This window comes from Diorhabda carinulata, chromosome 12 (genome assembly GCF_026250575.1).
Source record: "Diorhabda carinulata isolate Delta chromosome 12, icDioCari1.1, whole genome shotgun sequence".
Taxonomy (NCBI): domain Eukaryota; kingdom Metazoa; phylum Arthropoda; class Insecta; order Coleoptera; family Chrysomelidae; genus Diorhabda; species Diorhabda carinulata.
In genome coordinates, this window is record NC_079471.1 from 112,696 (window position 1) to 135,899 (window position 23,204).

General features: G+C 30.3%; 3 protein-coding genes and 1 long non-coding RNA gene across 16 annotated transcripts in view; 2 read left to right on the forward strand and 2 right to left on the reverse strand.

The window, feature by feature from the left end:
- The first annotated feature begins 89 nt into the window (after positions 1–89).
- LOC130900006 (retinol-binding protein pinta-like) lies at positions 90–8,064 on the forward strand. 4 transcript variants are annotated; one of them, XM_057810297.1, is made up of 4 exons: positions 90–164; positions 1,237–1,342; positions 6,322–6,659; positions 7,367–8,064. In XM_057810297.1, exons 3-4 carry the CDS (start codon positions 6,502–6,504, stop codon positions 8,061–8,063), a joined length of 855 nt encoding a protein of 284 aa, XP_057666280.1. In that variant the 5' UTR covers positions 90–164; positions 1,237–1,342; positions 6,322–6,501; the 3' UTR covers position 8,064. The 4 variants fall into 4 exon arrangements, with proteins under 4 accessions (XP_057666280.1, XP_057666282.1, XP_057666281.1 ...); XM_057810299.1 differs by having other exon boundaries at positions 125–164; positions 6,465–6,659; XM_057810298.1 differs by lacking the exons at positions 90–164; positions 1,237–1,342 and adding an exon at positions 5,540–5,719.
- LOC130900252 (uncharacterized) lies at positions 1,056–4,993 on the reverse strand. Its single transcript, XM_057810756.1, has 4 exons — positions 4,306–4,993; positions 3,030–3,811; positions 1,972–2,440; positions 1,056–1,908 (listed from the first exon to the last, which is right to left on the reverse strand). Exons 1-4 carry the CDS (start codon positions 4,733–4,735, stop codon positions 1,121–1,123), a joined length of 2,469 nt encoding a protein of 822 aa, XP_057666739.1. The 5' UTR covers positions 4,736–4,993; the 3' UTR covers positions 1,056–1,120.
- Positions 8,065–8,613: 549 nt separating the features above from the next.
- Positions 8,614–23,204, reverse strand: part of LOC130900009 (ABC transporter G family member 23) — a 33,094-nt gene continuing 18,503 nt past the window's right edge. For 3 of the 10 annotated variants that reach the window (XM_057810310.1, XM_057810305.1, XM_057810307.1), the window contains exons 2-12: positions 21,319–21,443; positions 13,240–13,461; positions 12,075–12,184; positions 11,645–11,849; positions 11,174–11,375; positions 10,818–11,108; positions 10,493–10,762; positions 10,169–10,430; positions 9,919–10,105; positions 9,729–9,817; positions 8,614–9,663 (exon numbers count right to left, since the gene is read on the reverse strand). In XM_057810310.1, coding sequence (XP_057666293.1) covers positions 9,185–9,663; positions 9,729–9,817; positions 9,919–10,105; positions 10,169–10,430; positions 10,493–10,762; positions 10,818–11,108; positions 11,174–11,375; positions 11,645–11,849; positions 12,075–12,184; positions 13,240–13,461; positions 21,319–21,329 — 2,328 coding nt within the window. In that variant the 5' untranslated portion in view covers positions 21,330–21,443 and the 3' untranslated portion in view covers positions 8,614–9,184. Of the gene's footprint in view, positions 9,664–9,728; positions 9,818–9,918; positions 10,106–10,168; positions 10,431–10,492; positions 10,763–10,817; positions 11,109–11,173; positions 11,376–11,644; positions 11,850–12,074; positions 12,185–13,239; positions 13,462–18,070; positions 18,580–21,318; positions 21,444–21,812; positions 22,019–22,464; positions 22,706–23,204 lie in introns of those variants that run through there. The other 7 variants (XM_057810303.1, XM_057810312.1, XM_057810306.1 and 4 more) reach the window with 5 other exon arrangements.
- Positions 17,107–19,507, forward strand: LOC130900029 (uncharacterized). Its single transcript, XR_009060125.1, has 2 exons — positions 17,107–17,686; positions 17,875–19,507. It is a non-coding gene; the product is annotated as an uncharacterized LOC130900029 (long non-coding RNA).

Below are 23,204 nucleotides of genomic sequence, written 5' to 3' on the forward strand. Positions count from 1 at the left end.
ATGATCTATATATGTGTAGGTACGGGTCACGTCTCGAAATTAAGAGTCCATAAACATAAAATTAATAAATTCTAATGTATCGGCTTATTTACTAACATATAAAACAGAAAAAAAATCACGTATTTTCTATTTTATATTCATACATATGGTTGAATTATCTCGCAGTAAGTAAAATTTGGAATTTAGACTTTTTTTTTGTCCTTTGTATGTTTTTCTAGTTTCTCTCTCGTTTGTCTTTATAAAGCGGCTAAAAAATAAATAACTTTTCTACATTTGATACGCTTTAATCTTTTTTAGAAGTGCGTTATTCACTTTGATCTCATAACGAGATACAAAAAATATTTTTTTTTCATACGAGGCATATTTTTTAAGTAAATTAAAAAAAGAAGTGCAAAGATATCGCGATAATTTTATTTTTACATGAAAGCCTGTACCTTAATCTACCTTTCTACATAATTTCCGTTAATATTGGGGCCTCCTCATTAAATTCTGCCGCCTGGCTTGTTAACCACTGTATCACAACTGTTTTGACTTTGTTATCGTCTTGAAGACGCTGACCGCCCAGGACCCCGAGTGCAGGAACAAATGGTAGTCGTCGGGCGCCAGATCATGCCAGATCTAGAGTTTCCCATTGAAAAGATTTGATGAGATCTTTGGTCCGATTAGCCACGTGCAGCAGAACGATACCCTCACTCAACTTGCCACGTCTTTTGTTCTGGATTTCTTCACTTTTTCGGGTGATGATCACTCATAATGTTTTGTCCGTAAACTTGACAGATCTCACGATGAATGTCGATCGGTTTTACGCCTTTAGCACTAAGAAATCGTATAACAATCGGCGGGACTCGCTATTGTCGGAGGCATCTTAAACACTCGGTAAACAACGTACACACAACGAAGAATCAAACTGTAATGGCGTCGGTGCGTAGACAAGAGATGTAGGTGCGGAACGCCGACCTTGGGATTGCGGCGGCGGAATCGCAAAACGGTACTTACTTAAAAAATATGCCTCGTAGAAAATACAATACATCGTCTTTACATTAAACGAGAAAACGTTGTTATTTCGTCATTTATTTTACATATTGATTTAAATACCATATCCAATTATTAAATTTAAATTTTAAAAATGAAGCCAGCCCCTTTTTTCGCATTCCTCGCATATCCACCATATCCTTTCTTTGGTGGTGTCTGGAATCGGTATTTCCGTCAATTTTAAATCTTTGTTTTTATCGTTAGGTAAAGGATAACCGCCTTTTGGGCTATTTATTATCATGGCGTACATAAAAATAGTATGAGCTAGTTCCCATTCGGTGATCGACGATATTTCTTCCAATAAATTCTCGTAAGTAAATTTCAAATCGCAATTAAGACTTTCTAAAGTTTTTTGAAATTGAAGTAAATAGTATTTTATCAAATTATTCAAATTATTTTTCAAAACGTCCATTCGAACGCTCGTAAATAGAAAGAAGAATAAATCCGCGGCTGGAGAATCGTAATTACAAATTTGAAAATCGAGAAACTTGCAAGCGACTGGACGATTGTCGCAATCGAACTTGACCATGATATTATTAATCCAAAAATCTTGATGACTTAATGTGGTAAACGGTTCCCTTAAATTTGTTCGCGGAGTACGATATTTCGAAGCCGATTTCCGCATTTTAGGTACGAGATATTTACATTTATCCGATTCTCTCATTATCATGTAGATAAGTTGCATAAATTGGTCGATTGGAGGACGTGGCGGTGGTGGAAACGAGACTAGCGTATACGCCTTAATATTATTTTCGAACGTTTTTGGATCTTTTCGTTTTAACGCTATCGGTACTGCGTGGAATTGGGCCAAATATTTCAAAATTAATTTTGCGGTCGGAAGATCGAATCCCACGTTCCTACAAACGTTTTTGTAACCTGAATTAAAAAACAAACTAATGAATAAAATGAAAAAAATTAAATATGTATTTAAATTTGTACCTTTTACTTTTAAATTTTCCAATACCAGTACAGCGTCGGCATCGACAATATCGCATTCATTTCGCAAGTTATTTCTAGCGCAGTAAAATTGTGGAAAACAATCGATAACCGTTTCGAGTCCTTCATTTCTTTGGAAAGCTTGCAGTGTCGGTATAACGCTATCATAAAATCCTTTTTCGACTTTAAAGGAAACGGCCGCATTCATAATAACCGTTCTCGCGAATTCACTTTCGGGAATAAGTTTAACGACGACATTTATTTTTTCTACCTCCTTAACTTCCTCTTTTATAATAACTTCCACTTCCAGAATTTCGCTACCGAAATTTTCTCCCGGTGCTGTGAGTCGGGTGATTTTAGTGTCCAGTATCGCTTTGCCATTTCCCAAATACGAAATTAACAATTCGTTCAGTTTTTCTATTTTAGGTACCGTCATTTTGTATTTGTTAATATACACGATTTCCGACACAAACTAATACGTTATTAGGCGCTTCAATATGGATATCGTTAGGTCAAGGTCGCGCTTTGAATTTGAATTTTATACAAAACGAATGTTACACAATATTCTAATTAAATATCCAAATGAAGCAACATTTGCGACGACGTTGCAATACAATATACCGGGTTGCCAATCTTTTGTTTGTTTGTCGCCTCCAAAGATTATATACTCGATAGATCTGCCGCTCTGTATAAAAAATTTGACATCTCTCGGACTGGCTACGTACCAAAAAAAAAGATGTTTCGATCTAAGGTTCATATCCATGCTAATTTCGCGCGCGGGAAATTTAAAAATAACTCGAGCAATTTTAAGTTGTCGCATCAAATTGTAAATAAAACAAAATTATTATGCAAAATGTGTACTTTTATAGAAACGATTGTAATGATTTATAAAATATTATACCAAAACAAAATCTCTTTATTAGTTTCGTATAATTTGTATAATTAATCGAATTAATAGACATAATGTTGTGCTAAGACAAACGGAGCGTTATGCTAGTTATAATGAGTTTTGGTGCAATTGATTCTTATCTAAAAAAAAAAAAACAAAATATTACAATTTAAAAATTGAGCCAACCTCTTCGTTCGCATTCCTCGCATATCCATCTTATTCTATCTTTGGTAGTTTGTTCAATGACGATTGGTAAATCAGAGGCACTTTCCTTATCTTTGGGCATTGGAAAACCGCCTTTTGGACCATTTATTATTACCATATACATAAAAGCGGTATGGGAAAGTTCCCATTTCGAACTAAAAGACATTTCTTCTAATAATTTTCCGTAAGAAAAATTAAGATCGCAATTTAGAGATTTCAGAGTATCTTGAAAATGTTGGTGATAGTATTTCAATAAGTTTTCCAAGTTTTCTTTCAAAACGTCCATTTGAATGCTCGAGAATAAGAAGAAAAATAAATCTGCCGCGGGGGAATCGTAAGTATAAACTTGAAAATCGAGAAATTTGCAAGCTACAGGTTGCGATCTATTATTGAATTTAATCATAATATTATTAACCCACAAATCCTTATGACTTAATGTAGCGAAAGGTTCTTTAAATTCATCGCACGGTTTGCCGAATTTCTCCGCGGACTTTTCCATTTTTTGTACGAGATGTCTACATGAATCGGATTCTCGTAAAATATTAAAGATAATTTGCAATATGTGTTCGACTGGTGGACGTTGTGCGGGGGGATGCATACATGCCATAAAAGCCTTCACTTTATTTTCGAATATTTCAGGACTTTTTTGTTTCAACGCTATCGGAACAGCATGAAATTGCGCTAAATGTTTTAAAATTAATTTCGCCGTCGGGAGATCGAATCCGGTGTTTCGTTGCACATTTTCGTAACCTTGAACAAAATGAACAAAAATATATTTTTATAATAAAAAAAATGAACTAAAAGAACCAAATATATAATATAATTTACTCACTATCGTTTATTATATATTACGATTGTTATTCATATCTGAATAAATTAAAATTTAATTGCAAATAGACTGAGTTACTTAATTGTTGTTATTTTTGAATAATTACATATAATAATAAGATTCTACGGTAAAATTTATATTCATTTTATTAAATATATCCTTGATATATTTAAGGCGTAGATAAATATATTAAATGTCACATGAAAATAAGATTTTTTGCATTAAGAATCCTGAAAGACTATAAAACCAATAAAATACCTCGATATTTTAGCTAAATAAATAAAATATCGATTTTTCATTGACCTATTTTAGTGTATCAGTTTATATTATATCAAAAATAATTTAAAAATCTAATCTAAAAACCTCATGTGTTCACTTCAAAACAATTAGTATTAATTTTATTAGAAGAAATTACCTTTTACTTTTAAATTTTCCAAAATGATAACGGCGTTTTCATCGACAACATCCGATCCCTCTTTAAGATTATTTCTAGCGCCGTAAAAATTAGGGAAGAAATCAACAACATCGAAAATTCCTTGGTTACGTTGAAACTGTTGTAGTGTCGGAACAACAGTATTATAAAATTCTTTTTCCATGTTAAAGGAGACTTGTACATTAAAAATTACTCGCGCAAATTCATTTTCAGGTATAAGTTTTGCTACAACACTCAAATCGTCTTCTATACCTTCTTTGTTTTTAAGTCGAAGGTCAACTTTTAACATTTCACTTCCAAAGTTTTCGCCAGGTGCCGTTAATCTACTAATTTTCGTATCTATTATCTTCTTGTTTACGTCCAAGTGTTTGAGAATAAGCTCTTCCAACTTTTCAATTTTAGGTGCCTCCATATTTTTTTCTTCTTCTTATAAGCTACAATTCAACAAATACATGTCACTAATTCATCAATCTTCGAACGTTTAACTATGCATCTCACTTTACGAATGGTTATATCTACTAATTGTATCTGTTCAAGGTTGATCAGAAATTGTTGATATTAAGTTGATTCGTATTAAATTACGTAACAAAAACGAGTGGAGTTATAAAATAAGATTGAATAATAACAACTAAAAAAAATATTAAAGCCCTAATTCATCACAAATCATGTTATCACTTAAGATTAAAAACATTTGTAACTTCCATGTACCTGAATAAGCTTAATTTAATAATACCCTAATCTTTCAGATGAGTACTAGATATTAACGAGTTAATTTCAAGTTTTTTTTTATTATTAGAAAACTACCAAAACCGCTCACTAATATTTTCATTCATTTTCAATATAATACCAATATAATACATATACAATATAATACCAAACCTGTTTCGAGATCAAATAACGAGCCTCGTCGTTAGTTTAATAACTTATAAAATTTATTAAAACCAAAAACGATATCCTACTATATAAAAAAAAAAGTTTTTTCCGAAATCTACAACAGTTTATGTATCAACTTTCTATTAATTATAGAACCTATTTGTCGTACTCTAATTGTGTGTTGCCTAATCAGTAGGAACTGTAACATAGTAAAAGCTGAATCTATAAGTCAAGATGAATTAAAATGAAAAAAAGATTCCTCGTTCTATAATATGCTATCATTTTTTATTTATTGGTCATGAATAAATGTACGGAAATGGTGCGATAACGACAGATCAAGTCGGGGCGTCACCTACATTGCATTCTGATAATAACGAAATCAACACAACAGTCACCTGTAAACGTATTGAAAAAAATGTGACTACGAAGTGAAATCGTTTAATTTCAATTACAAATTCTTACCTCTATTTACGTTTTAACGCTATTTTTCGATATTCAATTTCTGTCTGATTTCGTATCATGTGTGAGTAAATATAAAAGTTATTTCACTACTATTTTCTAACTTTAATGTATTTATATATATTTAATGTATTTCACGTCTGAGTGGATATTATTCAGATTTCTATTATCTATTTGCTTGTATTTGTAATTTTTTTTCATTTGGCAAGAAATTAACTTGACAAAATTTGAAAAAACCAATATAATTGATAAAAATTAACAATTTTATTCAAATTATATTGAATCTGGAGAATGATAAGATATTTGATGTTGTTATCTCCCAAAAAATCTTGCATATCAGCATAATCCAATGATATTATGAATTGTAACAAATTTAGCAATGACTTGAATATTTAGGAAAATCGATTGTTTGAAAAGTTTCAAAATTCCCGATTTTTAAACAAAACTTCTCGAACGTGATTTACCAGTTTCTATATTAAAAAAAAACTCGATCTTCATTAGATACAGATACAATCAAAATGACCAACTTATCGTCTCAAAAACAAATACTATCAAGTTTCTTGGACGTTGTAGGTACTTTAAACAGTTTATGCTTTTATTTAAGTTTGTATGTAAATAGTGGATTCCAAGGACGTTTTGTAAAATTCGTTGCTATGTATTTTCTAGGTTATCTATAATGAATCAGAGATGAAAGGTCAAACATAAACATAAACTTGAATACTAGCAATAATCTACATACTATCGTTAATTTATCTATAATTAACTGTCTACTATTTTTATTATAAACCTTATCTTTGTGGAATAAAAAGTTTAAGTAGTCAATCAACACTCGGTATTTCAACAACAATGTCAGAGAAATGTGAAATGGAATTTGATGCGGAAATACAGAAATTCGCCGAAGAAAATATCAACGAAACTAAAGAAAACAGAGAAAATGGTATGAAAGAAATTACCAGATGGTTAATAGAAGAAAAACCTAATTTGAATGCACGTTTAGAACCTCGGTAAGTGTTTCCAAAAATATATTTTATTGTGTTTTATAATACTGAAAAGTAAGGTCATTTATCATTTATCTTTATTCTATGTTTAAGCTAAATTTATACATGTTTGTTCAGAATTATAAACGGTTTTTTCATTCCAAATGTTTTGATTTTGGTAGAATATTTTATCGATTCTCGACATCGAGATTTTTTTCTTTTTCGTCTTAATAGAGTATAAGAAAAGTAGAAATAAAGCTTAATTTAATTAAAAAAAACTACAATAAGTATTTTCAACTTTTATATTGAATTATAAAATTTATTTCACCATTGTATATAACAATATAATATGTAATACTCCTTTTGTCAATTATTCGTTCGTAGCCAGATTCTCGTAATGAAAAATCTCCTTGCCTACTACTTTACCATGATGTAAAGACTACATGTAATTAATAATAATAATGAATTTTTCATAGTTAAGTATCACATTCTCAAACTCAACGCTCAAGATTCAAATTCCCGCATTGAATTGATTGGCCAGAAGAACAATATGGCCGATAATGGGAAAGGCCTCTTATTGGCTGTGGCTATCCGGCTGCGCAACAACACACCTTGTAGTATTTACATCATGTACCTCACTATGTCAATATCCAAAACAATATAATTAGTTATGTGTTTAATACGAAATATCACATATTTTCATCTCGTAAATAACAATTTTCTATATTTTCCAGTTACATCATACCGTTTCTAAGGTTATCTAAATTCAACATAGAAGATGCAAAAGTTAGGTTGATAAACTATTATAATTTACGAAGAGATAATGCTATTTGGTTTACGAATCGAGATCCAAAACTACCCGAACTAGAAGAAATAATTAAATTGGGAGTATTCGTTCCGTTAAAGCAGTTGTATAAGAATCAAATGGTTGTTATTATAAGAACGGCCGCTCACAATCCCAAAATCCACTCCCAAGAGACCATATTTAAAGTTGATCACATGATTTTGGACGTAGCCGCTTTATTCGAATTTGAAATTGCGCAGATTTTTGGATTAATATCTGTATTTGATATGAACGGAGTGACTTTTTGGCACGCGAAAGCTCTTACTCCGAACATCGTTAAAAGAGCCGTAGCCGCGTGGCAGCATTATCATATCGCTTCAAAAAGTTACGAATTTATAAATTCGCCCGGATATTTGAATGTCATTCTGAATATTTTCAAATCTTTTATGACCGATAGTATGAAGAAAAGTACTAAAGTGCATACCAACGGTTTGAAAAGTTTACATACGTTCGTCGATAAAGAAATTTTGCCAGAAGAATATGGCGGCAGCGCGGGAAAATTGGAGGATTTGATAAATTTTTGGCACGATAAAGTATTAAGTAAAAGGGATTGGTTTTTAGAGGATAATAAATATAGAAGTGATTGAGTTTTTTTTGTTTTTCTTTTTCCGCAATTTTAGCTCCATCATTTTCCTCCTCCCATGCGAAATAATTGGGCTGCAAACTGTCATATTTATATAGCAATAGTTGAAATCTAAGTACTTTAGCTTTTTACCGATAGATAGCGTTGTTTTATTTTTTAAATAACTTTTGCTAATGTTGTACTTTGACGTTTGTCACGTGATACTGTTTACATTGACGTAACTTTAGAAGCAAGAAACAACAATGTGAAAAATATTTATGGTGCACGTGTCAGAATTGTTATAAAAAATTCTGGAGATTTTTTCTTCTGAAAAACCGCCAGAATTGTCAAATCGGAAAGGTTTAGTGTTCCACTATGATGATGCAAGGAAACTATTGGAGCTTGGCTAGGCCGAGCCCTTATCAGGTACATTTATTTCCAAGTTTACAGAATTCTTTGAATGGTCAAACGTTAACAAATGACGATGACCTGCTGATAGGGACCAGAAATTTTATGAGCGAGGAATCATGAAATTGAAAAAAAGATGGCAAAAGGTTGGATTATAATAAAACAAATTTTTTTGGGTAAAATTTTATTATACCTACTATATAACAAAACATACATCACAATACCACTTAAATATGTAAATTAAACTTGAGCACATGTATTATCTATGCAAACCGTACATCTTACATCGATATTAAAAAAAATAGTCAACAGTTTAAAAACAACCTGAATCTCGGACAGAAAATATTAGATTCTTAACATTTATATTCAAGTACCGATTTTTCGCTGCTTACCATATTTCTTGTTTGCAATGGCCATTTCGGTTAATTTAGAAATAATTATTTTCCTATTTTTATATTATATGAGCAGTATTTTTATCGTTATACCAGTATAAATTTATTTATTGTAAGACGGTACGTGCATTAAGTAAAAAATAATACAAAAAATTAAAAACTAAATGGTACCCTAAAAACATTTAAACAAGAGGCAAGTTGCTAATATAAATAAAGCGTTCGAAACCGATCAAATTTGAGTTTTACTGGTTATAAATGGACAATTTGAAATCATTTTGTGATTTTGTTTCATTACCGAATTATCTGATGAATAAAATTTGTCACTTCTACTTAATTTAATCAGTTTTCAACCCCTCTTCGCTCTCAATACAACTAAACTAATCGTTAAAAATAAGATTATCCAAACTATAGTAGCGATAAATCCGTAGTATACGTCGGGTTCTACTATGGACCATCCTCTTGTCATCATAGACCTCAACGACGTCGTAGCTAAGGTCAGAGGTAGAAAAGTGGATATGTATCTGAGAATTGTAGGCATACCTTCTATCGGCCATATGACGCCGCTAAGTAATAAAGTTGGATAAAAACTACCCAAAGCTAATTGAATTGCGTTTCGTTCGAGTTCACATATCGCGGATATTACGAAACCGAAACACATTCCGCATAGTCCTTGAAGAATAGTAATGAAAACTACAGTTATAATATCACCCCTACATTCTACTTGGAACACGAGAATCATAAAGATTAAAACTAGAGCCGTTTGTCCGCACATCACAACGAATTGTGTTATAACGTGAGAGAAGAGTATCTCGCCTGGAGTTACACCTAAAATACAATAAATCGATAAAAAAATTGAATAAAAACTCATTTTTTATTTATATATATGTTACCTGCCACCCACGATCTATCCAATAATCCTTCCATTCTTTCAATAATCAAAGCGGACGACGTTAACGCCACAGCCAAAAAGAAAACGATTCTGCGAATTAAAAAAAAATAATTATTATTTACGAGACTATAATATGTAGTGATTTGTGTGACTCAAGTTGTAAATAAGAAAATAAATTGCAGATTACTTACGTTAAAATAACACCGGGTGCTACGAAATCTGTAAAAGATGGTTGATTCGATCCGTAGATCGGTTCCTTAAACGAAATCGGTATTTCTGCCAATTGTTCATTATAATCACAATCTCTAAATATGTCTTTCGTGAAATTTTGGAATGATAATTGAAGATCCCTTTGAAGAATTATGCCGATTTGTTGATCTGCGAATATTTTCAATGTTAAAATTTACCGAAATCCCTTTTATATATAATTTAAATTCTTACTAGACATGTCCAACCAGACTCTGACTTCGCTTTGGTCCAACGTTTCCTCATCGGCGTCTTTTCCTAAAGCCATTCTAGCTACCAAAGCGTCGGTAAAGTTCTCGGTGAAGTATAAAGCTCCCCACGCATCCCCCATCCTAACGGCATCTTTAGCTTCTTCCGGCGTTCGATAATATTGTTTGATTATTGTCGATGAGTTTATTGCGTCTATATATCGACAACTTAAATTAGAAAATGAACATTTCCGTTCCCAATTACATTCCTATAAAAGTAAAAATGTTGTGATACCAACAAATTCATTCCACCACAAACTATTCTTTTTACCTGATAGGTCAAATTAGTATAATTCTTTTCGTGATTAACGATAGCTAACTTGAGTCCTTTGGGATCTCCTCCGATAGCCAAACAGAAGAGAATAACTTGCATCACAGGTAAGGCAAAAATGAACAGCATCACCCCTACGTTCCTCCACATTCTTAAAAAGTTTTTCTGAAGGAGAGCTCGAATTTTTCCGGTTGTCGTAAATTCGGAACAATTTCCACAATCGTCGCACGCTTCTTTAATACCTTGAGTTGCAGAGGGAGTTCTCGCTCCCTAAAAAAATAAATTCCATTAAATAATCGAACAAAAGATTTTGAACTAATCTCACATCTACGTGCCCGTTCGAGTCGGTAACTAAAACTTCTTTACTTTGATGGAAGTTCAATCCTACTACACCGCTTTCTTCCGTCACTGATATGGCTTCTTTTTTCGACCAATTTAATGTAGCCAAACTAATGTTATTCGCCATATTCTGTTCTTCGTTATCAGTTGCTCCTACTTGAACTTGTTTTCTGGACAATTTCAAAAATACATCTTCTAATGAAGTACATTGATACATAGTTAATAAAACTTGCGGAGATTCTTCTGCCAAAAGTCGACCGCTTCTCATTAGGCCAATCTACAACAAAAAAAAAATATTTTTAACAATATTCTAATTAGAAGTTTTCTCATCGTGTTATTTACCGTATGTGCTTGTCGGGCCTCTTCTATATAATGTGTAGTAATTATAACAGTTTTATTACCATCTTTCGTAATATGTACAAGGTGATTCCATATACTTTGTCTAAGCAAAGGATCCACACCTACCGTTGGTTCGTCAAGGATTAAAAGTTCAGGATCGTGCATTAAAGCTACTGCGAATGATACTCTTCGTTGTTGACCACCACTGACAAATAAAAGTTAATATTATATAAATATAAACAGCGATTTAGTGTATAGTTGAATATAAGGAACAATAATTATTTAGTTTGTAAAATCTGGATATCTATAATGATAAAATACAATTTACAAACTATTCAAAATTAAAAACACGCAACCAGTAATAATAAAATACTACTTCAATCGCCGGGATAGTAGGCAACACAAAATACATCGATAGAACGTAACTTAATCAGTTATAGGTATTGAGTAATATATTTTTATAAATCTACTCACCTAAGATTTTTAACCATCCGATTTTGACTAGGTAAATCCAAAAAGTTAAGTAGAAACTGCAGTCTTTCATAAATTTCCTTGGATTCCATACCGAAGATCCATCCGAAATACATCATAGTTTCTTTGATCGTGAATTCTCCGTAGAGCGCGATTTCTTGAGGCATGTATCCGACTCGTTTACCAGGTACACCCGAACCTCTTGTACCTTAAAATTAACATCTATATACAAGGTGTTTAAAAGAATATAAATTTCTGAATTGACATATCTCAAAAAAAAACGTTACAGATTATTCGTATCACGAACCTGTATGGGAATTTGATGTCTGTATTACTTACACAGTTTCTTTATTAATTGTATGTAACTACTTTGCCGAATTAATACAATTATTAGCAGGGGCTGGTTGTATAAGAAAACTGTAAAAAATATTACCTGGTTTTCCTCCCAAAACCCAAATTTCCCCAGTATTCAATCGTCTCCTTCCGACAATACAGGAAAGAAGCGTCGTTTTACCACAACCTGATGCTCCTAATAAACCATATCTGAAATATGGAAATGTGCAAATTATATATATATATATATATATATATATATATATATATAAATCGGCAATAATTTATTTTTTTATTCATTGTTAATATCGTTATATCGATTTTTCAATTCATAATCATCTTCTCCTATACTGCGTTCCTTTGTCATTCATTCTTTCAAGATGTCTAAACCACTATGTTAATTTAATTACCTACGAAAAATATTTTTTCTACGCCCATGTCTGTAAACGTCAAAAATCGCATTGTCAATGACATTTGACAATAACATGCACGTAATGAGATCTCATAACATAATGCGTTTTGAGAATAAAACTTAAGCTTCTTAGTTTAATTAAATTACAATCATATTATTTACGTAAAACTTTATTTGGTCTATTTACACAAATTTAGTCAATTAAAAAACTTTTAGCATTAGCGAGATATATTTAGGATGGAAAGAGTGATGCCCCTAAATGTAGGCAGCACGTTATGCATGCTATGAATGGGCGGCGGTAGGATTTCTCTATTTCTGCTCGAGATGGAATTTCTTTGTCATAAGTCTGGTTTGAGTACCAATTAGAAGAGTCGATACTAGTATAGCTCTCGCTAGATTTTATATAGTACTTCCACATGTATATGTTACTTTTGGTAAGTCTTTGGCTGATTTTTATCTCTTTTTGATATTTGTTATTATGTTATTAATATGCTCAATTTGAGTAATTTCAGTAATTTTTGTTGAAATCCTTTGGGCGATAAATAACCGACGGAAATGTAAACACATTAAATAATTATTTTGAAACATTACTTATTTTAATATCTTCGCAGAAGAAATATTAAATTTAAGTCAAATATTTGCAACAGGAGAAGTATTTGAATAAACAACTATAAAATTTTTAATTACAAAAATGAGATTTTCTGTGAATTAGTTTAGAAACCGTGTCAAATCATATACTTATGATGCGTGAATACATAATTCAAATTTAGTTCCGCCGCGCCGTTTAAAACACCGAATTAATAAATCCCATTTTGATATCAGACGAAAAATTTCATAAATACCCAATACTCACATAGTTCCCTTGCCAACGGTCATGTTCAAGTCACTAAGTACATTATTTGGTTTCTTTTTGGAGCCGTAGTGTTTGTAGGCGTGTCGAACACTGACTGCGTTCTGTCTCCTATTCCATATTGTTGAGTGTTGATGCACTAATGGGGGTCTTTCGACATTAACACCAACTAAATCAGGCCCTGGAGCTTGTGGTTCTACCCGATCACCCATTGTCGCACTTTCACTGTAACAAATAATAAAAAATAATATTTCAACTTTTCGAATAAATTTGCTGCTGCGGAATATTTCACATAACCTAATAATCGAAAGCCTCTATTTCTTCTCTAACAATAATTCGCACACCTTTTTGTTATTATTATCTGAAAGGACTTTTTAGATAAGATATAACAAAATAACAAACAATGATTGCGTTAATTTAATTGACTTCTGATTGTCATATTCATTGTAGTATCATATCTATACACTATATTATATATTACAGGAAACGTTTCGATTCCTTTAATTATCGAAATCAATAGGAACAGGATGCTATGACATTAATTTTTTGTAACAAAACGTATTTTACCTTCTTAACTGATCTTATAAGTTTTCATACCCCCCATTATGGAGACTCTAATATCTAATTGTGGATTATTCTTGACCAACAACAATAGAAGCATGTTCGAGTTGCTATAAATATACTAAAGTTCAACACAATGGTTTTAAAAATGATTTAATGTACAAAAACCATAAATGTAATACTCCTAAATGGACAGTTGCTATGGGAACAACTTCTCTCTCGTTCGGGACAATTTATCTATACTGCGCATGCTTGAGAATGCGCAGAACCGAGCTGAAATTTCTGAGGATAGAGAAATAGTTGTAATTCTGTTTTACTTCTACTTATAGAAACTGTTCATAATAATAGGAGTATTGCATATATTACAAAAACTTTATCAGTTCAGATTCCGCTTGATGTGAAAATTAGAAGATATTAAAAAAAAAACTGACTTGCAATTTAATGATGGCGAATTAAACAGTCATATAGAAATATCGATTTTATTATTGGCATTTAAGTATATTTTAATGATCGGCTATTATTTGTAAATTCTACTATAGCATAATAATTTTTTATATAATTATATAATACCATACGATCACTTATTATATCAATAGTGTCAATAGTAAAAAAATAAACATATTCTGCAAATTAACTGAAATAAAATTGTGATGTCACGTTAAAATAAAAAAATGTTTACCATTAATTTGGTAATTGCGAAATAGTTTTTAAAAAATATATAGTTAGAAACGGAATTGTTCTCGTAAATACTAAATAAAATAACAAGACCTCTTGACATGATGCAATACAACGTGCAACAAATTGCATGCAAGTCTCTGTAAACAAAATCCTAACCTCAAATTTTATCTAATATTTTGTACCTAGCTTAACGATGAAAATAACAAAGTTTTACAAAAGTTAGCTGATCTGCTAAGCCAAAAGTAACTAGATTGCAACTTGCACGCAATAAAAATTGCACGAAACCGATGTCATTTGCCTCTTAGACATTTTCGTCTTGAATCCCTTGTCCAATTTAGTTCTATTATTCTATAACCATTTTTTAGGTAGTATGCACAATTAATTTTGATTCTATTTGTATCCATTTCATCAACTTTTAATATTCTAGAATGCGAAGTTCGACTTTACTCTTCGAACGAATCACAAAGTAACATTTTCTAGAAATTTCTAGACGCGACGTCGTTGGCCCAGTCCTGTTGAAAAGTTCAAACCAAAGTGTCTCATTGGCTTTTTCAAGGACAAGAATTAGTTGCATACTTCTTAATTGCTTATTTGGCAACAAATTTTTCAACAAAATTAGTTCGATTCGGATAACTTTACGCTGCTACAATTCAGTTCAGTAATTTCAAGATAAATGTAATTAAACATAGAATAAATAACGTTGTTGTTTCTATTCGTAAATAGATGGAGTTCCAATTCTATACAGTTATATACAGAAGAATTTTGTCTAAAAATCGGCGTGAAAAAAAAATGTAGAGAGATGAAATTAACAGTTTAAAAAATCATACACAATAAAAAAAATATCGTATAGATTGACATTGTATTAGTTAACGATGTTGCCTTTTAAGTAGGTCACCTGTCCTAGATTTAATCTAGACACGAATTGAATTGCGTGTACGATGTTTATTAAACAATTTGCCCGACGATTATATTATTGTTAGTATTTTTATTTCTATATTTCGTTGTAGCGAACAGGAAATGACTACTAATCGTCTTCTCGGAACTATTTTTGAATATTATTTATTGGTGTAATATTCAAATAATATACTACAGATATTTCAAAGAAAATGTGAAAGAAATAACCAATATAACCCGTAGCAAAATTCTCGAAACTATTTACAATGAAAGTATACGTTAATTAATTTTTGATTTCGTAGTAGAAAAACAAAACAAAGTGTCTTCTGAAACCACTTTAATCTAATAGCGTTTCATGTAAATAATTGTTTGTAATGATGCTTTATATTCGATTTATAATTCTTGATTTATTTAATGGATAATGAAGTAAATGAGGAATCAATACCAATGTATAAACTAACAATGTACTTTTATATCCTGGAAAATATAATACACAATAATTAAGCTAATTAGTATCGAGTACCTGTCATATTAGTTTCCACGTTAATTTTATACTAAAAATAACTAAAGTGTGTTAACGAAACATTTGTACTTTGGAGCTGTCGTGATGATTACAATTTAGTAGAATTTGTTCACGTAGAAACATGTTACAGGGTGTTTATAAAGTAATCTGATTCGGTATTCGATTGTAAGACGAAAAATTCTTATAAACGGTTCTATAAGTCCTTTCAATATTGAGGTGTTGGATTATTTTTTATAAACAAACATTCTTATAGACGTTTTCATAAGGAATAAAATGAAAGTACGTGGCTTTTGGGATATTAATACTAATTACCGTATAATTTCTGAAAAATAACACAAACAAAAACTTTTTTATGACACTGATTTCGGTATAGAGCCAACATTAATCACGAAACAAAAAAGGATATTTGCCATTACAAAAATCGTATTCACGTTCATTTCATCAGATTTTGTAGTTTAATTTGTATGTTGAGAGAACGTTTATGAAACTTTCATTCATTATTTGCAGTTTTACGAAAAATCCGTTCACAAACTTCATGAAAATGTTCAAGTTTCATCATTATTCTATCCTATAAAACCACGAGATTGCCGATACTTCAAACCGCAAAACATTATTATATTGGTACAAAATTCTATATTTTCCGTTCATTGACTCTTGGACTTTTAAGTTGTGAATAAATTCGCAATCGGGTTATCGATTGATAAACAATACACATATTGGAAAAATATATGATAATAAAAAAATTTTATCATTTAATTTTAGAAAACGAAAGTATGTCTCTTGTAAATCCGGATCAAATCCAATGTCTCCTGCACATAAATAATCTTTGCATGATAATAATTTCAACTCGCTTAACAGCAGCTATAGAATATAATTTATAGATCTTCGTGTATATATTCTCGATTGCAAAATATGCAAATTTAATTATCAAACGTGAAATTATACTCCGTTGAGAGCTTCGAAACAAATCTGTCAATGTCAAATATTAAAGACTGTCACTCATTGACAGACATGCGAGTGGGTGCGTTCTCAAAATATAACCTTTTTTCGCGTCATCGAACTATTAGATTACATTTGATCATTTTGAGAAAACTATAGATATAATCTAAATTTGTATAGACTCGATATTGGTATGATTGATTTATATTCAGAAATAACAAATTTATGAAAAAATATTAAAAGCCAAAACTTTCTTGAAACGGGTACTGGCCAAAAGTGGAATCATTTATTATTAAATTGTCTCGTATTTACTTTTTGCGATGAAGTTTTTAAAAAATATCGACCCGAATATTTCTTGTAAAAGAAGTTGGCAACCCTAAGTACACGCCCTTAAAAAATAGACCATCAAAATGACAGTGTTGTCAGTGTATATAATAAAAATCGATAAGAAATAATAACCGATGGCTCGAGGAAATTAATATTTGAAATAATGGATTTATACCAAATTATAGCTTCGTAATGTATCGTTGTTTATCGTGAATTCAACTTCTTAAATTCGACATTTAAATAAGTTTGAATATAACGACGAAGAAGTCTTTTCTACATTTTAAATTAACAGTGAAAATAATAGAATCATCATCCTTGGATATTATTTATGTTATTGACGTGACGTTCATAGTGTCGATTTATTATTATGCAGGCTATTCGTACATAACACTCCTTATATTGTTATGACACTTATTAAAATTTTAAACACACTTGATAACAAATTTTATTATAATCAAGAGTTTCTACATCTTATAATCCAAATATATTATTACTTTCCTTCGGAATATTGAATATAGAGATGGGAATGTAAGTTAAGCAAAAGTTTACTTTTTGAATAATAAATGTTAATCAGTTTTGTTATATTGCAATCGATACTTGTAGGCTATCAGCTATTATTGAAATTGAATCTAATCTATTATTTATAACATCGTTTGTTTTATTACAAATATACATTTCATTTTCATCTGGTGTTTATTGTTTTATTCATTTTTTAGTTAGTGTTATACAAACAACTCATTCTGCACTTCCAGGATCCATTGGTTGTTGTAACTTATTCTTTCCATGATGCCATTTTCATGTTTTGTAATGCCAAACAACTGGAGGAACACTGAGGGGATCAGAACTTTTTATTCTCAAAATAAGATTCAGATTAAAAAGTTATTGTAATCGTAATCCAATTTTCGTACTTACATGCTTATTGCCGTACTATAAATACCCAACAATCTGAACACAACATTCATAAAGTTTTTCCAAGATAACATGGAAGTTGACGAATAAAAATAAAACACTATTAACTAAAATCCACTTGACCACCCGTCCCCAGTTACATGACAATGGCAACTGTGACTGCCCAATAATACAAATTAATTATCTACTTTACAACAAAATGTAATTGATGTCACTTGTAGTGCTAGGAAGTAATCGAATATATTAATGATAGTCTAGATGATTATAATTGTTTTTTAAACGTCACCGTTGTTTTTTATTTTTTTTCTCATACTAAACTTTGGAGTTGTAGCCGAATAAAAATAGAAGCGGCGCGTTCCGACGCAAACTCAATTAAATTTTTTGTATTAATGATAATTTTAGACTTGCGGTGACGTTAACTGAATAATAAAAAAAATCGACGACACGCGTAAAATATTCAGGAAATAAAATAACTTGTTTAGTTATGTAATATCGATTCCTAGTATACCGGGCGACCTAAACATATTCGAGTATCCCTTACAAGAAGAAGTTCGATCGTTTAAACTTATAATCGATTTTTATTAATGAATTATATTGAATATCAGTTTGAATGCTTATTTATACCGAAAACAAAATATTTGAGGTTATAATTCAAAGTAAAGTTTGTGAGTAGTTAACATCGAATCGGACGTTTTTCAACGTATCTTCTGGTGTAGATTTCTAGTTGAAATATTGAAGAATGAGCGAAAAATAAAACCAAAAATTAATGATTATATATAAAATTCAATATCAATAAACTTTTTTTGTATTTGTATTAAAGATTTTTAGTGGGTTCGGTTTTTAAAGTTAGTTAAAGAAGAAGACTTATCCTTGACATCGATCCCAAGTTTCACTTCGTAATTTTATTATTATGCAATGCGACTGATTTAATTCATATTTAACGATTCCCGATACAAAATTTATTAAAACAAAATTCGTTCGTACTTATTGAGATGAAATCAAAAATGTTTATATTTATTGGACGTTTTTTGATTGATTATTTGGAATTTTGTCCGTCGACTTCGGTATCTACAAACTTATCTTTGTAAAACGCCAAAATTTAATGATAAAAGTACAAAGTTTCGAAAAAAACTTTATCTATAGACACTCGATGTAACAATCAATCAAATATGTAACAAATTTTGAAAAAACTACTCCAAATTTGTATAAATTTTATCAATAATTAGAGATTCACTCGATATATCGAATATTTTATTTTATTTTCCGTTATAATCTTTTTTATTTTTTACTGTTAACAACGAATTTAAAATCAAGATACATCAAGATGGTAACGAATTATTTGATGACGTCAAAACTAAAAAACTTGATAAATTTCAATATTAGTCACAATTATATTGAACTTTGAATATATTTTTCTAATTAGGAGTGACGCGCGGGGAAAACCTGACGATTTGAGTAAAAACACGTTTTCGTTAACGAAAAATTTGTGAATAGAAACAAATTTAATATAACGACTATCGAATTAATGATTCTATTTAAACGTATGTTTAAAATGTACAAATTATATTAAAAACTAGAAAAATATTAATTCGTAATAAATTACCAAAAATCCTGAACGAATATAATCAATAATAAAAATTGAAATTTTGTTTTTTTAGGTCAAGTGCGTTTACTTATATTTCAAAGTATTTTTATGAATTATTCAACATTTTATTGACCAAAAATATGTATCGACGAGGTCGACTTGTTAAATTAATTAGTTCAATTATCGCCCTTTTTGAAAATTACTTTGAAATTGGTCGTAGGACAGTTTCTCGTTTGTTTTTTGAATTTGTGGCTACAATTTTAAATTTTTTATTCATACTCACCGATTCGTAAAAGATGAAATAGTCAACAGAACAATACACGGTCAAATAACTTTTAAATCCAAAGTAGTACGTAGGTAATTTTTGAAATAACCAAAAAAACGCTTCATTTCTACATAAATATGTCTCTTTGATATTGCATTTTTTAAAAATACCTACATAATAATTAATAAATCAGAATAACATTGATTAGAGATTAAAAAAATGTTTGTTATTAATTTGTTATTGTAAATAACGTGTTAAGTAAACAAACCGTTACGTCATTATTTTTCTTTGGCGGACAAAAATTGATTTAATTGGTGGATATTTTATAAAAAAAAAAAATGGTGTACTTGAAATTTAATGAATTTTTAACGTATCAGATTTTAATGGAACAAAAAAATTCGTGGTGATACGTGGTAGGTACTGCAATTTTATCAAAATTTAATTAACAATTATCAGAAAATATAATTTCCATTAAATATATAAATAAGAATCGTTATGACTTCTGTATTAATGGTAATTATTTATTGAATGATGAATGGGAAAAGTGTAAATAACCTTGTGCATTTTTTTTAATGAATACTATTACAATTACTGGTAGTAATAATTTGCATTACAAATCATTCGTTCGATATATTTTTTTTATTTGTTCGAAGCAACCAAAAGTGCGAAAGAAGAAAAAATTATGTCGTCAATTATTAGAATTTTTCAAATTCTAATTTAGCAACGGGTGTCTATCCACAGAACAGCTGTTGTATTATATACAGTGTGTCCACGTAATTTTTCTGCATATGGGACATAACTTTTTTATTATTAATTTTACGGAAAAAAAATATTCTTTATAAAAAGTTCTAAATGGTCCAAAACCTAATAATCAATCATCAGATGTTAAAGTTTTCAAGTCGTATACGAGGTTTGTCGAAAAATGTGAGTATTGCTCAATATCGAAAATTTAGAATTAAAAATAGCTTTCAAATTGTTTATTTACATTAAAAAAATACAATTTCTCTTCGATTAAGTTGGAAATTTAAGTTTGCACAATAATGCATTTATTAATTATAAATTTGATTAAACAATTCTAAATAAACTTTTTAAAAACAATTATCATAAATTAATTATGCATTAATGTGCAAACTTAAATTTCAAATGTAAACACCGAGAAAATTGTCAAAAAAAAAACCACTTTAGAGCAAAAATCAAATTTTTCGACAAACCTCGTATACGACTGAAAAACTTTAACATCTTATGATTGAATATTAGGTTTCGGACCACGCACAACGATTTATAAAGAATAACTTTTTTTCGTAAAATTAATAATAAAAAAGTTAAGTCCCATATGCCGCCAACTTACGTGGACACACTGTATACTCATACATATATTGCAAGATATAAGATCATACTTACGTAATCAACATTGTTCTTATGACGTATTATTCTATAGTCGCTATTATTTTTAGTAAAATTCTCGTAAACTTTCACCGATCACTTATTATTACACATCGTAGCTACTTGAAATGATTAACTTTATACTGAAAAAGAAAAAAAAACATACGTGGTAATGCTTTACACAACTTTTAACTACTCTAGAACAATGCAGAGTTTTCTCAAAATTTTAGTTATGACTATTATTTTTGTTATACAAGGTGTCTAGGAATTCAATGCTAATTGTATATATATTAAACCTAACCTAACAAATTATACAGTGGATTTAAGTTAATCACACAAGAAAATTCTGCATTTATCTTTCGAATTCGAGGTATTACTATAAACAGAATTTATCTACTCTAACTCGTTCACGTTTCACGCTATTTAAGCAATTATTTAATAAAATTATTAATACCATAATATGTTTTAAACGATTCTAAGATATAAATTGACAGACAGAATACCAGACGTACTTTAACAAACTATTTAAATTTGCGTCAAGTGTCGTTGATCAATTACTAGTAAAAAAATATTCATATTTAATTCATGTATTTTATAAAGGTAAATACCTCGTATATATACTTCGTTTTTCATCTAACGCCTTTAATTTTACAGTCAATCTAACGATTGTTGAGCGCCGCGTCATCACTGTAACGATACGGTTCAATTTCGCCGAGTTTTTCTACCAGTGGCGGCGGTGGAAAAGTTTAAACACTAAATATTATTAATTAAGATATTTATTGAGGGAGAGCGAATACGTGTATCGGGGGATAATCTCCATTGGCTAGCTGTGAACGGAAATATGTCTCTGAATATTTTACAAACAGTAAACCATTTCATCTACACAAAGCTTACGCTTTGATTTTTGACTAAAATCCAGAAGACACGAAGCGATTTCTACATGTATTTTTTTTACGAAAATATTGCAGCGTGTCTGATATGAAATTTGACACGAAAACATAGCAGGCATTTTTGCATGGAAATTATTTAGAAAATTTCGTGAACAAGAGAACAAGTCTCCAATTTGTTGTGTAAATTAACAAAGCATAGTTGTTTATATGCTGTTAAAATTACAAAAATATCATGCTAGGGCAAAACTTTATTCATAATAATACATTTACTTACTTTAATAATAATATTCACACTTTCTAATATTAATACACTATGAAATTCCGCAAAAAAAAAACGAAAAATTTTTTTTCTCAATTAAAAATACATTCTCCGTAACACAAAGGAACGTCTATGGCGAGAACAGTACCGTCTGTCAAAAGCTCAGACAAACTCACATCCACTTTCTTTGTCTAACGCATAGCATGCGAGAGAGGAGGCGATTTCCGAAGACGTTCGTTCCTATTTCGGTTTGATAAACTCAGTGCGCGTGAAATAAAGACAGTAGATTATAACACGTCTGTGATAAATTCAATTAGTGATGACGCAGCGCTCAACAATCGTTAGATTGACTCTATAAGATTTTGAGCCGATAAATTTTATTTTTAACAGACGATATAAAAAGAAATCGTTTAGGGGTATGTCTTAAATCAATTATTAAGGATACAAATCGAGAAAAAAATTAAGTTGGAATTTATTAGATTCATGGGCCGAAAGTATTTCAATTTCTTAAAAATCGAATTACCAGCCACTATTAACGTATTTTTATTTTCGTCAGAAATGATTAATTAGTTGTAAAGACAAACAATTATTTACACGATAATTATGCAAAATATTAATATCGCTCGAGGTAATTATTTTAATTGAATAAATACATTGTTTTTCAGGTCGTATAAAACATCGCGTATAATGTTTGACTGTACCCCTATGACGAATATGCTTTTTCAGTAAAGTAGTCGACCTCGTCGGTGGTCAAG